Here is an 18,660-nt window from a genome sequence, read left to right as displayed (position 1 = left end):
ATATCCCCACCCCTGCACATACAAAAAAATGACAAAACCTTAATGTTATAATTAAATCTGAAACCTTAACAAATAATGCCAACAAAAGAAACTAGGTCAAATTTTTATTCTTCTGAGTTTTCATTTGTATGTACTTGAACATTAAGTTAATAGGCAATATTCAAATCATAAACTGGCTATATGACAAGTATGTTTTAAAGTTGAGTGAGTTCACAACAATTTTCCATGAATACAAATGTGATTAAACAAGTGATTAGCCCACAAAAATCTACTTAATTCATAACATCAGTTAATAATAAGTACTGACAGCACGAGCTTGAATTTATGAGTCACAAGAGCAGAAAGCTAAGTGATATGAATTCAGAGGAGGAACAGAAACTTGACCCCCTTTCTGGCACTAGAATAGCACCAGGAAAGCTTTGGGGAAAGGAAAGGTTTGTCTTTTGTACCCTCTTCTCATAGCCTTTTCTGCTCATTTCCTCTGGCTGCCTAGTATCCTTGACCTAAAACTAACCAGGGCTTTCATGTTGATTTTAGTTCCCCATGTGACTTCCAATTCAGCTTTCCCCTATACCCACAGCATCATGCCTTACCCTGCTTTAAAATTCTTTAAATGGCTACCTATGTATTTCAGAATGAAATACAAACTTCTTAGCATGGAATTAAAAAGACCTTCACAATCTGACCTTTGCCTCATCTGTTCTAGTCTCATGCTTTTAATCTTTCCCTCTACCCACACAGAAAATTGACCCACTTGAAGTTCTCCCAAATATCCTATTCTCTCATTTGTCTTGCTACTACTTTATATGCTTTTTCTCTCTCCTTGTTGGCCAGTACTAACTGAATAACAAAACAGACAAGTACGTTAGATGGTCCACTTCTTTTACTCACTCAGCACTTACTTTATACCAGGCACTGTGCTAAGCAATGCACTCTCACGGGTGTTTCAACATTCCACTCTAACAGAGACCCATATTAATATTGCAATTGTTTGTGTATCTCCATCAAGAGACTATAAAATCCTTAAGGGCTGGGCTGTATTTTTCAACTCTTTAACTTCAAGAGGTCTAGGAAAGAGTACACCACAAGAAAAAAAGATGCACCAAGCTATTTGCTCCCATTCCTTTGCAGATATCAATGCAAATTTAAGAAAAAATTACAGGTGTCATTTGGAATTGATGGGGCATTCGTTCCAGGACCCCGCAGATACCAAAATCTGTGGATGCTTGAATCCCTTATACAAAATGGCAGAGTATTTCCATATAACCTATGCACATCCTCTCGATTACTTGTAATACCTAACACTATGCCTACACATCATTTCATTTGCGTAGATTCGACGTAATACTCAGCTTGCAGCAAACAGAAGTTTTGCTTTTTGGAACTTTGTGGAATTTTTCCCCCCAAATATTTTTGATGTACAGTTTGTTGAATCCACAGATGTGGAACTCATGGATATGAAGGGCCAGCTGTATTTTAAATTAATATGAGAGTGGCTGGCTGATAGTTTTCAACTCCTAAGAGTTTTGAAAAAAGAGGGCTATCAATTAATCCAAACCACTAACTTTTACCTGGAAAATGAAGAGAGTTACTCTAGAACCTAGTCACTATAACTTAACTTTAAGGTCTCTTCCTAAAACAATAATAACCTATGATTCTAGTTTTAAGACAAAACATTCTCTGCTTGCTAAATTTCAGAAAGTAAAAGACACAGGGATAAAATTTCATGCAATGAGAAACAAGATTTTGGAGGCAAAGAGCAACTACCATGATGCATACTATTCCTGCCAAGAAATGTGCTGCCCTGGCCAACTTCACCAAGCTATTTATACTTTTAACTGCTTTTTTTATGTACTTTACTTCGGGACCCAAAGCCTCTTTAGAAGAGTGTTAGCCAACAAAACTATTTGTGATCATGGGAACGTTCTGTATCTGTACTGTCCAATAGAGCAGCCTCTAGCCATATGGAGCTATTGAGCACCTAAAATGGGCTACCATAATGGATAGTGCAGCTCTTGTCCAAGTTTTTTTCCCCCCTCGCCAACATGGCCTCTTTATGAGTGGGGAGTAAGATTGAAAGAGGATGGTCACTTTTACCTAACTTCCTCAATTCATTTGATTAAGTAATGAAGAGGTTAAGGTGAGCAGCGAGTCAATATTTATACCCAGTTTGTCTGGCTTGTAGTTCCAGGTTTCTTCCACTATGCCATGCTGCTTTTTAAATTAGAATTAAGCAGTGGCACAGCCTATATATTAAAATTGCAGAGTAGTTTCCTAAGAAACTTATTATTGTACCTTTTCAGTTTATTTTTTTAACCGTGGCACCAAAATATATAAAATGGAAAATCAGGATGAGTTAACAAGGCTGATATAGGAAAAATTGGAAAGCAGAAGGATTCATATTCCTGTTCTTTACTCCTGAAATTGAAGAGAAATTATTCCAGGAGAGAAAAATGAACATACACCTAAGAATTATTGACCAACTACAGATTTTAAGAGGTACTTATAAAGGGAGATGGGGGAGTATCTTTTGATCCTCCTTTCAAAAAATTATACATTAATTTAGAAATCTATCATGCTGCATCCCAATTTTTAGGTTTTATGCAACAGTAGCACCTTTGGAAGGTGTCTTTTTTCTGTGTACATTTAAATGGAAACCAACTGCATTCCTACAAGAGTTAATATAGGAAAATCAGTAACTTTTAGAAAACTTGCATTTTGATTTACTTAGTAAGTGAAAGCACTCATGCAACCTCTGTCAATTCCTTCTTCAGTTGTCTAATGTACATAATCCATCTGTTAAGTTTTTCTTTTCAATGACTATGTTTTTTAATTTCCAGAAGTTCTTTTGACTCTTTAAAATCTGCTTGGTCATTTTGACAGTGTCTTTCATAAGCTTTAATTTCTTATTTTATGCCTCTGAATATATGTATTTTATAGATTTATCCATATTATTTAAAATATTAGGCAACAAATTCTACTATTCTTTGCTGAAATTCACTCACTTCAGATTGTTTTATACCTTTATAAATTTATAAATCACGATGGTTAACTCACTTATGCCTTTAAATATATGTAATTTATAGTTTTGCCTTTAAATATATGTAATTTATAGTTTTTATGTTTGCATGTTTATGTTCTTTCTGTATGCTAAAATTCCCTCGTGGCAGACTGCTGCAAGTTTTGTAAATCTTGATGGTGAACTCACATTAAGCAGGGCTTTATAAGAATCCTGTGTTGACTGTATGTCCCTCCTAAAGGAGTTTTGTATTTGCTTCTGTAGGTATCCCAGGTATTATCAGCCCAGAACTCCATCCTCACCTTCTTAAACATTACTTATTAGACATAGGGATTCCTGGATTACATAGCTAGAATAAATGTAGCCCCCAAATCTGTGTGAGGGTATATCTATAGTTATAACTTCTTCAAGGAAAGGTTTTCCTCCTCTGACCCAGAGTTTAATTGGACATATGCAAGGTTCCCTTTTATACACCTGGGTTAGAGAGTATTATTTTTCTAGTCTATTTTTTCAATAAAATTACAGTACTTCACAGGCCCCAGCTGTATATGTGTTGAAGGGAGTGTTCAGATCTAACTCCTCAAATTGAGATAACCCAAGATCTTATGACCTATTTCCATATAGCTATCTCCTATCCCTGTGTGGATATTAAAACTCAAACTATTTAATTACTGCCAAGTAACAACATATCCAATCCCCACCAGGCTAGGTAAGGCCCAACATCAGTTCAAGCTTTCTGCTCCAATTTTTAGGTTCATCTTCATTTTGAGCCCTAGGAATTTCCCTAATAGTCTTGCAATCTCAGCTACTATACATTTAAAAAGATGTGTGTTTTATTTTATCAAGTATTTGTGGCTGTTGTGTAGTCAAAAGGTTTTTAGATAATGTAATCTGCCCTATTGCTAGCAAAGGAATCTATCTCTATATTCCTCTTTACGCTTTCTAAATTTCTACAGCCAAACTGACATAGTAGTATAAACCCTAAGAGCAAAAGAGAAGAATGATATAATGTAAGTATTATGTATTTTACTTTTCTTCTGGCTAAGAGTAATACCTCAATTGCATTTTTAAGTTTTTCTGTATGGAATGTCTTAAGGACTAATAAGAAAATGTACAAAGGCAACTAAATGAAGTTTTAAAAAAACCACTGAAAGAGATGCCAAAATAAGAAAAGTTAAAATCTTTTTATTAAAGATAATTTACACATTTTAAATTTAAAAGATACTTTTATTATTCTTACCTCTGAATTAATAACTTTAATCAGGAAGAAAATGTGATATACTGTCTTCGTCAACAAAGACAGTTGACGACATCTCTCAAGGTATACTTGTATAGATGGTTCTACTCTTTGCTGTAATTTACTCCAAAAGAGAGTGAGTTCCCTAAAAAAAGAAAAGGTTTAAAAGATAAGTTGGAGTAGCAATGTAATAATCATGGACCATGTAAGTCTGGTCATTACATTTAAAATTAAAAATAGTTTTAGATTCCAATTGTACATGTGTAATTAAGTTTAAATGCAGGAAAACAGACCCAGATTTTCTAAAGACTGAATAAAATAAGGATATGATTTATCATTTTATAAATTTTTTTCAATCCCAGACAGAAAAGCAGTACCTTTTACTAGGAAAGCACCTAACATTTAAGCAAGTTAATACAAATGGGAACTGTGAGCCATATCCGAACTTTATGTAATAAGAAAGCTCAAGATGTGTATTTGTGTATGTATAAATATATATACACACACACACACTGAGATAGCACACATCAATGGCATAAAGATTTTCTAAAAGCATTTACATTGACCAATAAGTTTATTATTAGATGAATATAAGAACCAATGATGACACAGAAGAAACTGATTTGTGCCACAGCAGTGAAACAATAAAAAAAGTTCTGAAAAATAAAATTAACTTCAAAATTTATTTCAAATGCAATTAACAACACTTGTTCATAAAAAAATCCTACTAAAGTGGTGAATTTTCCTCTTTCACTTACCATCCTATTTCTACTCTGTCCTCCATGATTAATTCCCACATAAATCATCTTCCTTGCTACAACTTTTTTCACCAAATGTTCTCAATACAGGACTTATCTATTAATACTTCTTCAGTTTCCACTCCTAGGAACTCTTTTCACCATCTACTTGAATAACTTGCTCATTCACTGGATTTTAACCTATATACTGAGGACTTCAAAGTCTGTTTTCCAGTCTTAACAACTTTCACCTCTCTAGTTCTTTATAACACTTCTCTACTTTGATCTCTTCTGAAACCAGAAACCTAATATATGAAAAAAGATGATTGCCATTCTTCCCAGTTCACCATCTTCCTAATTTAATGCATTTTTCACTGACCCTATCAGTCTCTACTTTTTCCCATCTTCACAACTATTATCTTCAGCATTTCTTTCATCTATTCTACATTCATAAGGTAGCCTTTGTAACTTCCCAGCTGGACTATATACTGGCTTTCTAGTTGATTTTCTGTCTCAACTCTGTACTGCCACTTCCTTGCCCAACTCTGCCCTCACTGTTGAGTCCCCAATAAATTCTCAACTGTTTATCTTTAACAATGTTTCTTAAACATAAAGTTCTAGGTTGTGCTTCTACTCAAGAGCTTGTAATAGACTGCTTTTGTTTATCTTATAAAATTCAGACTTTGGTGCCTTTTCAAAAACCAATTAATACACTAATTTCTTAGTCATCACTGATTTTCATGCTGTATCATACCTAGAAAATCTACTTGTCCTCATTAAATACATTTTATCTTCCCTTCAGAAGCTTTCTAACTGCCTTTCATATCAATCTTTTCTGTACTGCATACACAATTTTTCCTTTATAAGAAAGCTCAACTGCTCAGAAAATCTTTATAATTATGAACTTCAATCTTCTTTGATTACACAATCATTTATCTACCTTGCCTGATCTATATTCATTTGTATGTTATGTGTCACTTGGTAAATATTCTTAAATGCCAGAATGTGATAAACCAAATTTTCTTTTGTGTACCATAATATCAGCACAACACTAAAGACTAATAATGCTGTTGGCTGACCAAATTGTCAGTCTTAGCTTATGCTAAAATAAGACAGCTGGTCTTAAGTTTTTGAGTTAACTGAAATCCACATCTGTTAGTTGTAGCCTCCCAAAGAATTATATATAACAAGCTTTGGCCACTTGGAAATGAACCATACAAAGAAATGTGCACTGAAAAAGAACACTGAAAAAGGTAGTGAAGTGGAATGATTTCTCATAGGTGAAAAATGAACTAAATTTCCATATATAAGTGACTAGTGATAAAGAAGCTAAAAGTGTGTAACATGCAGAGAAAAAAACACACATATTGTATCATAGGTTGTTTACATATCTGAAAATAATTTTATGGTAGCAGTAGATAAAATAAAACTTTCTTTTATCTTCCAACATTTAAATATTTCCTGACCAAATGATCATTATTGATATGCTTGCTTAGGAATTGGGTAGTCCTTAAAGCAAAAAGCTTTTAAAGTTTTAACAACTCCTTGATGTAGTATCTGAAAATAAGCCTTCTGTCTTGGTAAGACTTAAAAAGATCTTTAAAAATGTTCCTAAGCTATATGAATTCTCATAACCCATTTTGTATTCTTATTTAACAAATTTTTCTTTAAAAAAGAAAATCAACTCACCAAGCGCAGTACATATCTCCTTGTTGGAGCTGACGTGACAAAAATGCAGTACATAAAACAAGAGCACTTTTTTCATCACCCTCAGATTCTAAATTACAGATCATTTCTAATGCATCTTTGCAATCAACTTCTGAAATCTACAGAAAAAGGAAAAATATGCCATAAAATGGTCTTGTGACATATACAATAATATACTTTAAAATTTTTCATTAGATATTTACAGATCATTTTCACCAATAAAATATCATTAACTCATACACTATCAAAGTCATAATTTGTCATTACAGGGACAAAGACTGGCTGTAGTTCAAAAAAAATAATCTTTCTTCATAGCCAGTAGAAATTAATATAGTAATTCTGAGAGAATATTAAGAAACATGGGAGAACCAAATATTTTCAAGAATTTACAAGTAAATAACTGATGACAATTATAAGCACCCTCTACCCATTAAATCAGATCTATGATACTGAAAAAGAAAAGCTGCAGTATTTTTATTCTTTTTTCCTTTTAGCCACTGATTTAAAGAAGCAATAGAATCAAGAGAAAGACAGAGAGAGGTATATTGGATATAAACTAGTAAACTAAGTATCTATTCATAAGGGGAAATATAATATGAAACATTTTATGCAACTATATCACCTTTAAAATAAGCTCACCTTAATTTTCTATAAATCTCCACTATTTTTACTCCATCTCAAAGCTTGCCAACAGTCATGCATGCGTACGTATAACCTAGATGAAGGCAACTTGCTTCATTTAATGATGCACTCACATCTATTACTTATATTTTTAATTAAAATTTATTACCTCATTACAATGATACACTATAGAAAACAAACAGAATTACCTATGATTTCTATAAGCATCTGCTTTAAGACAAGGGATGTGACAAACATATAATCCCAAATTACCAGTATTCCACAGAATAGAAAGATTAATTACAACATGGCACAATTGACAGATGGCAAAAAGAACTCAACACCCAATGCAGAACATTAGCACCCATGTACCACAGAGGTGCTATGCCTAGTTGATCTTCTCTATCTCATCAAATATTGAGTAAGCAAAAGTGTGCATCGGTGTAAATGCAATGTGTTTAGGACTGAACAAGTGTCTGAATGGGGAATACGGGTAATCTTGAGGTCAGTCTTCAATAGCGAGGATAAAGGTTGTGTGGCAACAGACTCAGAGTTTCCATTTTATACATTAAATTGGGCTTTCTTAGAAAACACTAAGAAAAGACCAAATTCTGTGTGTTTAACATCAATGATTTCTTAAAGGAATTATGAAGTTAGTGGTAGAATTAAGACTGAAACCTAAGTCTTGGTACTGTCTGGTGCAGTGGCCCTCTGCCTACTTCTAACAAATCTTTATATAAGCAACTTCATTTAAGCAAATAAAAAAAGGGCTGAAGGATTTGAAGGATATATATATTTATAAAATATTTTAAAATATCTACAATATGTTAAATGTATTGTCAGACATTTTATGTGTATTATTACTGAATCTCAACTTTTCTAGTAGGCATAATCATTAACATTTTATATACGATGCTCTCAACTTTCAATGGGGTTATATCCTGATTGGTTTGTAGGGACGTAATCCCATTTTTAAGTGGAGAAGCAAACTGAATGTGTATCGCTTTCGTACAATCGTAAAGTCAAAAAATAATAAACTGGACCATTCTAGGTCAGGGAATGTCTGCATAATGGAGGTGGAGTTCAAAGAAGTTACCAAGTTACAACAGTTAAGTGGTGGAGTCACAAATCAAACCATGTCTGACATCAAAGATCTAAGCTCTTTCCATTTCATTACATTATCTTTTATTAAAAGCTGTGTTAACTTTAAATAATTACCTTGGCATATTCACGCAGACAAATGTTAGCAAGTCAAGCTATGAGGTGTTTTTTTTTTAAATTTTTATAAGCTGTTAATGATAACAGTAATAATAGCTACTATTTATTTATTAGTGCCAGCTTCTTCAGAAATAGCATTGCTAATCCAAATAATAGCTTGCCCAGTAGATATTACTATTTCTTCTTGTTTTTGTTTGTTTTTTTTTTTTGCTGGAAATATAGCAGTACACAAGAAAGGCAAAAATCCCTCGCCCTGTGGATCTTAAATTTTAGTGGGGAAAGGCACAATACTAAGTAAGACACATATTATACTGTAACAAAGCAGGTAAGTGGGATGTGGGGTGGTGAGTGGAGTTGCAATTTTAAATAGAATCCTTAGAAAAGCCTCCCTCAGAAGGTGACAGTTGAGTTAAGATATGAAGGACGGGAGGGAAAGGATCATGTGGCTGAATGTGGGGAAAGGGGTCTAGGCAGAGGGAACAGCGAGTTCAAAAGCCCTGAAGAAGGAGCACCTCTGGCAGGTTTTGGGACCTGCCAGGAGGCCAGAGTGGATGGAGGGAAGTGAGTGAGCAGGCAGCGGAGAGGATGAGACTTGAGTGCAGCTGGATGTGGAAGGAGAGATCTTACTATTTCTTTTTGAGAAAGAAGGTTCAGAGAGGTTAAGTAACTTGCTCAAAGTTACACATTTAGAGGCAGAGTCAAGATTTCAACCTAGGTTTAGCTTTGTAGTCTTGCTCTTTCCAGAATTCCACATGCACAAGCATATTGATGCCATATATTGCTAAATATGGATTTTTACTTGTTCAGGTTTAATAAAAATCTTTATTTCATAAAAATCTGATTTATTTTGAATCTCGGAATTTTTGCTGTTCTTCTAAAACCTAAGCCACCCTTGTTGAACGCTCACATGGTACCAAATGTGTACATTATGTATAGGAAAGAAATTTAGTTGCCCAATGATATTACTCTCATTAGCTTACTCTTAATATTTAAAAATATTTATTTGTACATGTGATCACCTATGTGTATTTATTCAAATAAATACAATATACCAATGAAAACATCTGCTATATTCAATAATACAGAAAACTTCATTTTGGGGATAAAACTTCATTTTTACAGGCATACTAATAAGAAGATTTTTACTATTTGAGAGCCTTCATTACCCTGATTTGCCACTAGATGGTCCTCTTGGAAAAATATAGTATTAAAGAGAATGGCAGGAATAATGAAGCCATGTTTAAATTAATAAATTAACTGAAATTGAGAAAAGTAAAACATAGTCATCAATGAACAAGAATTATTTTAAAAATCCAAAGCCACGTAATTCAGAAATTACCAATATATTATGTATACAGAGACTATTCTCTGCTTTGCAAAATGAGCAAAAATTTAAATGCCAGAAAATTTGGAACTCAATAAAATATTTGAAACCAATTAGAACATTCTGTTTGTTAAAGAATATTATGTCGAATGCCTTTGCAAAGCAGAAAAATCATTTCAAAATGTAAATAATTTTTATGTTTTAATATGGCTCTTTGTGCCAGGTATTCAAAAAATACAGAATACTTCATCAATATTTTACGTACGTTTACAAAGTATACTTTAAAAATGTATTGGCTCTAGTCACATTTCAAGAATAATTGATTTGCTTATCAAAATAATACTACTTTCCATATAGAAAAGAACTTAACTGTTAAACGTGTCATAACTAAAAAAATGTAAAATCAAACACTGAGCTATTTTTTAACTCTCAGGCTAGCAAATATTTAAAAGACTAATATTAATAACCTCTAGTGTTAGGAAAGAAGAAATTTCTATACTATTTTTGGAAGCATAAGTTGCCATCACCTTTTCTGGATGGTAATTTGGACGTACCAACTTGAAATGTGTAGATTCTTTGATCTAATAATTTTACTTCCAGAAACTTAACCTACAAATATATTTCCAACAAGGATGAAAGAGTGTATGTACAAGGCAACAATCTAAGTGTCCACCAGTCTGGTTAAAGATATTACAAATCCATACTGTGGAATTATGCAGCCATGAGAAAAAATGAAGTTGATCTATAAGGAGTGATAAGGAAAGATTTCCACAATAAGGGAGGGAAAAGTGTCTAATAGCCAGGGTATATGTGTATGTGGTTTTAAATATATAAAAATATACATATGTGCACAGAAAAATATCAGAAAGGTTATATATCAAATTTAACAATAATTACCTAAAGGAGTGTTAAATGGGGAAATAAGATAGAGACAAGACAGAAAATTTTACTTTTTAAACTTCTATGTTTATTTTATTTTAATGATAAAACCAACAGAAGTAGTGGATCTAAACTAAACACTGCTAACTTTATTTTTTCTGCTATACTAAGAAACCAGGCCAAAGTTCATTTTTTCCAGTGAAGCCAGATAAACACTCATCTCTCCCAGCCCCATTTCTCTGCCATCTACCAGGGCTAGCTGCTATTTCTACCACATTGAAAGGGTCCTGGGAAATAGTCAATCCCTTGCCTACTGGCTCACTTGGACAAAGATTTCTTCAGACAGACCATCAATCCAGGCCATGGTTGCCTCCTCCTAATGGTCTATTCTCATCATCCTTTAAGGAACATGCGTAAAAAACAAAACAAAAAAACCCAACTCAAATACTTACAAGAAGTAGACAAGTAAAGTAAATGAATGAAGTGTGTGTGGGGGGGACGAGGGGGAAGAGTATGTCCGCATCCTTTCTGAAGGGGACAATGTCTCTGGCCTACTGTTCCAAAGGGACAGGCGATGTGATTATCTTCCCCTGGGTCAGAAATAATAAGCCCTGGTGATAGCCAATCTTAACTCACCTCATACAGAATAATGAAGAACAAATTTCTAATGTGTTTGTAATAGAAACTTAAAAGAGCAATCAAACCTAATCTGTAAGCAAAAAGGGACTTTCGACAAGAAATGTGTAGACTTACACATATAATGTCCTGTTCTGCACTATGTAATCTAGTTTTTTTCCTGGGATAGAGTATACAGACCTTAGTAAACCTTGTTTAAGAACATGAAAAGTCTTAATTCTACCTGCTTAAGATGAAGGGGGGAGAGGGGAATCATTTTGTATGGCATCAGAGGTACCCAGGGTCCTCAAAAAGAGTTTTCTCGACCATTTCCCAGAGCAGAGTGGACTGCTGCTACTCAACTCTGAATAACTAAACCAAGAGGAAATTTAGGCTCAGTATTGTAAGACTGATTTTTCAGAGAGCTAGAAATACAGATTTTTACTGGATTTTTACTTGAGACTACAAATTCATAGTCTTCACCTTTAAAACTAACCCAACAACTCTATATTTAAGTCAGTTTCCACCTAGAAGGTATGCTTCTTTAGGGAAGGGCCTATACCTTATTCAACTTTAACCCCCTGACTGCTTACACAGTACACATCATTCACTTAATAAAAATTTGTGAAATGAAGGAAGGACAGATGGACAGGGCAGATGGGCAGGGACTGAACTGATAATAAAAGCTTCACTGGAGCCAAAAAATATATCTAACATGTAGCAGCATAATATCTACATTATTTAAGGATTTTAAAAATATTAACACGTCAAAGGCTATTTCAATAAATTTTATACATCTGCCAATTAACTTGTCTAGTTACTTTGACCTAATAAGAAAATGTCAATCTTCTATTTTGCTTTCATATACAGCAATTAAAAAGCCAATTATCTGTCATAAAAGAGAAATAATAAAGGAAAAAAATCTGTATTTTAGCCAAGGTCCAAGCTAACAATATGATATCCTAGGCAACAGCCTATGGTTCTACTCCATTCAGCCTAGAAATTGCCCAACACCACTCTTCCCAGTATCCTCAATAACCTCGCCTGAGTAAGTTGAACAGGCTTATTTCTCATCTTGGTCTAAGCCTACCGTCTGTCTCCTCACTTCCTATTCTCAAGAAAAATCACACAATCTCCATCATACAATCTCTAACCTCATGTGTCATTCAGCTTTCTGTCAACGGCTGTGGCTATATTTTCTTCTTACTCTGATTATAATACCTCTCTGTCTACTCAGGGGATCATGCATATTCTGTTAATTGTCTCCTCTGTCTTATATCTCAACCTTTCCATTAACATATCCTTAAGTCTGTTTCACAATCCCTTTGTTCTTCTCTCTCTACTGCTCTGGAGTCAGAGGATACGTACACTAAAGATACGGGACACTTATATACATTCAGTGCCCACAAAACACTGATCAACGCACTATAGTTGTGTTTATTTAAATTCTTTAAATACGTATTACCTTTTCTTGATCGATATCTTTTAATTTTCCTACTCTGTGTTCAGCTTCCTTTTGGAATTATGAGGCCTCCAAAATGCAAAATTCCCATTTGGACCACAATTCTACTCTCAGAATTTTGTAATCATAAAACAGACAAATATATGAAAACTATGCTTTATACCAAACTAGAAGTAAAAATAGAATGTCTCATAAAGAAATTAAAGTTAATATGCAAATAATACTGAAAAAATTACAATCTACATAAAATTACATACAGTGTGTGTATAATTACATACAGTGTGTGTATATGTACACACACACACACACATTCTATATAGAGAGAATTTACATGACTTCCCTCTAAGAATAAGATAGAAAGTTTTCTTAGAGGGAAGTCATGTAAATGCTATAAAGTTACTTAAATTAGCCAGTTAAAAAGATCTGTTTAAGTATCTTAAGTCAGATACAACTGAAGGCCTCAATGCTGACAAAATATAAATATCCTACTAGACTATTAAGCCAATACCATCTTTCCCATAATTCAGCCAAAGCATTTAAAAGATCCATATTATTTAAAATAGAAGCTAGCTGAAATCAGTTCATATGTAATTCTGAAAGCTGCTTAGAATCAAGTTACCACTATCTAAGAGCATAGCAAAAGTGTAAGACTGACGGCAATGGTCCCTTCACTAAGAGAAAATGAAACAAAAAAATTTAAATCTAATTAAAAATTAATTCCTCCATTTAAAAAAATAATTACTAATGAAAGAAAATATACTCACCTCTTCGATTAACTTTTCATTTGGTGATGATGTACAAAGACAGACAAGGTAAGTTTGCTTAAAACTACCTTTTGTGCCAATCTCTGGATGGTCAGAACACAGTTTTGCTAGAGCAGTTGCTTGACTTAACTGATTTGTTTTGATTAGATGTTTAATTCTCATATCCAACAAGATGGGACCCTCAAAAGCTAAAAATTCATTCACTTTAAAAAACAAGACATAATAAATTATTAACATTTGGTAATAATTCATTTGCAATACAAATACTTATAAGGAGTTTTTTTTTAAACAAAGAACTAAAACTTTTTTCTTTTTTTGCAATTCTCTATTACTGCCTGTAAGGCTATCACAAAATACTTGACTTTATAAGAAAGAGATTAGAATTATATTGCTAACTTTTAAAAGTTGCATTACATAATTTTGCCCCTTAGAGTACCATTTAGAATGAGTTGAATAAACTCGATGATAAAAATAATTCTGCATTAAATCCTAATAGTCAGTGTTATTAAGAGTATACAAAATTCTTTTTCCCACAGCAGTTATTTTTGAATGCCAGGGTTTAAATCCCCAAAATTATTAATGCCAAAAAGATGTCTGGATATTCTAGAAGAAAATATTCAACTAATATTTTGTTCAATATTGATGTATTTTTCATTTTACAAAGATGAAGTTTATTTTTTTTAATAGATGTTTTAGAATGAATCAAAATATCTATAGAAAAATAAATAAGAGGGCAAAAAAGTTTGTCAAAGGAAAAATTCCATAAAACTTCTGTGGGTTTCTGTTATTTTTAAAACATCAATTAATAAACCTCAAAATGTGCTTAGGACCCATTTATGCATAATAAATTTCTATTTTGTTCAAACTTTTGAATTTCCTAACGCTTGTTTGGTCATCTACACATAAGGGAGTAATTTTTACCTTATGAAGGAGGGTTTAAATTTTAACAAGTGCAAATTTAAACTTTTCCCTAAGTTTTCTTTACCAGGATAGAAATCATGTTTAAACATTTATTTGGTGATGGCTACCCTGAAACCTTTGGAAGGCTTTCAATAATAAAATTTAAAATGTCCTATAAAGAAAGCACATTATTTTCTCTACTTGTGAATAGACTGGAAGATACACCTAATAAGTAATTTGTGGATTAGAAGATGGAAAATGAGAGATCTTCTTTCCTTCTTCAGATATCCTTTGCTTTCCTCTAGAACTTCTATTGTTTAGATCTAACTATACTCCACTCTACTATAAAAAGATTCTTCTATAACATACTATTATCATCGCTAATCAGTATTAAATCCACAAACATTTAAGCAATAACACAGGATCCCAAATTTCATCCTTTTCTTACAGTAGACCTTGTATCTGCTACCTTCTAATTCTTTACATTAGACTAAACCAAAAAGAATTAAGAGTGAACACACAAATAAAACTAAATCCATGGTTTCTGGTGCCTCTGACATAAGTCTAACTGAGATAAAGGGAATTACTTTTCTTTTTTTTAATATCATATGATCCTATTGTAACGATTATATTGCAAATATCTTTTCACAGTTCAGTTAACTGCCAAAGCAAAATCTGTGAAGATTTTAAATAAAAGATTTAAGAAAAACAAAGTTTAAATAAAGTGATTCTGGCTATAAACAGCTTTAGTTGCCTAATTCAACAATTCTCTTAAAAGAAAACTCTAGAGATACAAAGTTTGGGGATTATTTCAAATACTCTCAAAAATCTCATAATCAATAGACTCCAAAATACCATGGCAAATAAATAATGGAAAGGTGGCAAGTATCCAACAAAATTGATGGCACTCAATCTCATATATAGCACCTAAATTCTCAAATAACAGCATGTTAGTTAGAATGACAAATTGTGTAAAATAACTTCTGTGCTAAATCAATGTATAAGAAAATATATATTAATTTTATAAATTTCAAAGCCCTAGGTTTTTGTTTGTTTTTTAATGATGGGAAACCATTGCCACACTTAGGGCAAAATGGATTTCAAAGAAATACAGGATATTAGAACAGAAGGAACTATAGATCATCTTGTCCAGTTTCATCATTTTGGCAGATGAGTAAACTGAGGCTCACAGAAGGCAAATGACCTCCTAGGGTCATAAAGCCAGTTAATGACAGAATCAGGACTAGAATAAAATATCTTCTGACTTCTAGCTTTATAAAGTATGAGATAAGAAAAAATGGTTCTCCTATTGACTACTGTGTCTATTTCTAATTATAATGACACTTTATAGCAGTAAAGAGCTGTGAAGAAGCATTAGCCTTTAAAAGAAAACAATTACATAATTCTTAAGCTCATGATTCAAATAGATCAAAAGTAGAGTACACTCTAATATTCAATTCAATCCTATCGAAAGTTTACTTCTTTCCCTCCTGCCTCCTCTCTCTCCTTTTCTCCTTCACTGCTTTTCTTTCTCCCACTCCTCTCCATTTTTCTCTATTTCTCTCCAATCTAGGGCATTTTTTCCTTATAGTTACAATATTGCAACAAGGACTACCTGTTTACTTCTTGCCAGACTTAAGAAAAAAATTTTATGAACGTTGAGTAGCTAGACACATCAAATTTCACTCCCTACCCTGCTTTTCTCTACTCTCATCCCACAAAAGTATAAAATATTTTAAATTTTACTCATGTTAGCCTATTTTCTCTGTATTTATGGTTTTCAACAGAAAAGCAGGTTTTACCACATTCGAACCTATCAAGAGAGCTGGATGACATAAAATGGCAATGTAAATGAATGGTATTCAGTCAGTTCAAATAAGAATGTAAAAACAGCCTTCTTCCCATAAAATGCCACTTTCATGATATTAAAAAAGAAACTATTAATTCATGTTAAAGATAATTAAATATATCACAATATATAAGTTGATTTTTTGTGATAAATAAATCATTACACAAGTATTAATTGAGTATGTACTGTGCACGACTTACATTAGATCCTGGATTTCCCCCAAAGTGGGACCAATTTATTTACTGGATGCATTTTCCCATGCCCAGATTTACACATAATTTTCTTTGCAGTGTCTCCAACTAGCTGTTTCACACATAGCTCAAACTCAGTGTACAAAAATCTCCATACTGCAATATGTCTCATCTCTACATCTCCCTCAACTTAGGTGTGCTCAAGCCAGAGACTGAAGAGTCTGACTTTAAAATGCTCTCCCCTCCTTCCTGGCTCACTCATACATCCAATCCATCATCTAATGCCATCATCACTTCTAATGCCTAAATACTCAATTTCATTTAGTTTTCTCCATCTCCACTCCTACCTCTACCCAACCCCCCTGCTGAAATCACCAATTGGACCACCTTGCTAGTGATCTGCTAGTCTAATCTTCTGTATCTATTTTTACCCCCTCCCTCATCGCTTCCCCACTAGGAACCAGGGTGCTTTTTATTGTGTTTTTAAAGAACCCACTTAATTGCATCCCCCTGTTTAAAACCTTCTAGTGGCTTTCCTTTGCCTTCGAAGTACAAATTCCAAAATTCTCATCAGGACCTACATAAATCTGTATCACTTATTCCTTTTAAAATTATATCATTTGTATTTTCTCTTGGAAATAATTAAACAATTAGGCAAAAAAAAAAAAGCATCCAAATTGGAAAGGAAGAAGTAAAATCGTCTCTATTAGCAGATACTGTGATCTTATATGTAAACCCTAAAGATTCCATTAAAAACAATTACAACTAATAAACAAATTTGCAGCATATAAAAATCAACATACAAAAATCAGTCGTATTTCTATACACTAACAATGAACGATTCAAAAAGGAAATTAAGAAAACAATTCAATTTACAATAGCATCAAAAAGAATAAAATATTTAGGAACAAAGCTAACCAAGGAGGTGAAAGACTTGTAGCCTAAAGAATACAAAATACTGCTAAAAGAAATTAAAGAAGACACAAATAGTTGGAAAGATATCCTGTGTTCATGGATTGGAAGACTATTACTAGGGTGTCCATATTACCTAAAGGAAATGTGATATTATCTATCACACTTCCTGATTTCAATATATTATACAGCTAGAGTAATCAAAACATTGTGATACTGACATAAAGGCCGACATACAGACCAATGCAATACAATGAAGAGTTCAGAAATAAACCCTAGCATATATTGTCAAATGATCTTTGACAAGGATGACAAGATGACTTAACAGGGAGAGGACAGTCTCTTTGACAAACAGTGCTAGAAAAACTAGATATCCACATGCAGAAGAATGAAAGTTGGACCCTTATCTTACACCATATACAAACATTAACTCAAAATGGATTAAAGATCTAAAGGAAGACCCAAAACCATAAAACTCCTAGAAGAAATCATAGAGAAAACCTTCATGACATTGGAGTTGGCAATGATTTCTTGGCTATAACACCAAAGACACAGGCAACAAAAGCAAAAACAGACAACTGGGACTACGACAAACTAAAAAAATTTTGTGCCTCAAAGGATACAAGAGTGAAAAGTCAACATATGGAACGGGAAAAAATATTTGCACATTATATATCTGGTCAGGGATTAATATCCAGAATACAGAAAGAACTTTTACAACTCAACAACAAAATATCAAATAATCCAATTAAAATATGGGCCAAGAATTTGAACAGACACTTCTCAAAAGGTGACATACAAATAGCCAACAAATGTATGAAACATCACGAATCATCAGAGAACTGCAAGTGAAAACCACAATGAGATGTCACTTCACATCCATTAGAATGACTACTATGATAAAAACAGAAAATAAGTGTTGGTGAGGACATGGAGAAACTGGAACCTTTGTCCATTGCTGTTGGGATTGTAAAATGGTGCAAGCTCTATGGAAAACAGTATAGGAGTTCCTCAAAAAATTAAAAATAGAACTACCATATGATCCAGCTATCCCACTGCTGGGTATATACCCAAGAGAATTCAAAGTCGGGTCTCAAAAGAGATATTTGTACTCTCAAATTTACAGCAGCACTACCGACAAAAGCCAAGAAGAGGTGAAAGCACACCAAATGTCAACCTACAATGGATAAACAAGATAAACAAGATGTATATATATATATATATA

The 18,660-nt window shown here is 33.1% G+C and overlaps 1 protein-coding gene across 1 annotated transcript in view; it reads right to left on the bottom strand.

The window, feature by feature from the left end:
* ZNF292 (zinc finger protein 292) overlaps positions 1 to 18,660 on the bottom strand; it is an 88,105-nt gene that overhangs the window by 10,155 nt on the left and 59,290 nt on the right. Inside the window, exons 5-7 of the mRNA XM_012638251.1 lie at positions 13,584 to 13,786; positions 6,683 to 6,819; positions 4,260 to 4,401 (exon numbers count right to left, since the gene is read on the bottom strand). Of these exons, the coding sequence (XP_012493705.1) occupies positions 4,260 to 4,401; positions 6,683 to 6,819; positions 13,584 to 13,786 (482 nt within the window). The remainder of the gene's footprint in view (positions 1 to 4,259; positions 4,402 to 6,682; positions 6,820 to 13,583; positions 13,787 to 18,660) is intronic.

Source organism: Propithecus coquereli, unplaced genomic scaffold (assembly GCF_000956105.1).
Source record: "Propithecus coquereli isolate 6110/MARCELLA unplaced genomic scaffold, Pcoq_1.0 Scaffold127, whole genome shotgun sequence".
Taxonomy (NCBI): Eukaryota; Metazoa; Chordata; class Mammalia; order Primates; family Indriidae; genus Propithecus; species Propithecus coquereli.
Note: the sequence above shows the minus strand (reverse complement) of the source record. Positions and strands in the feature narration are given on the sequence as shown.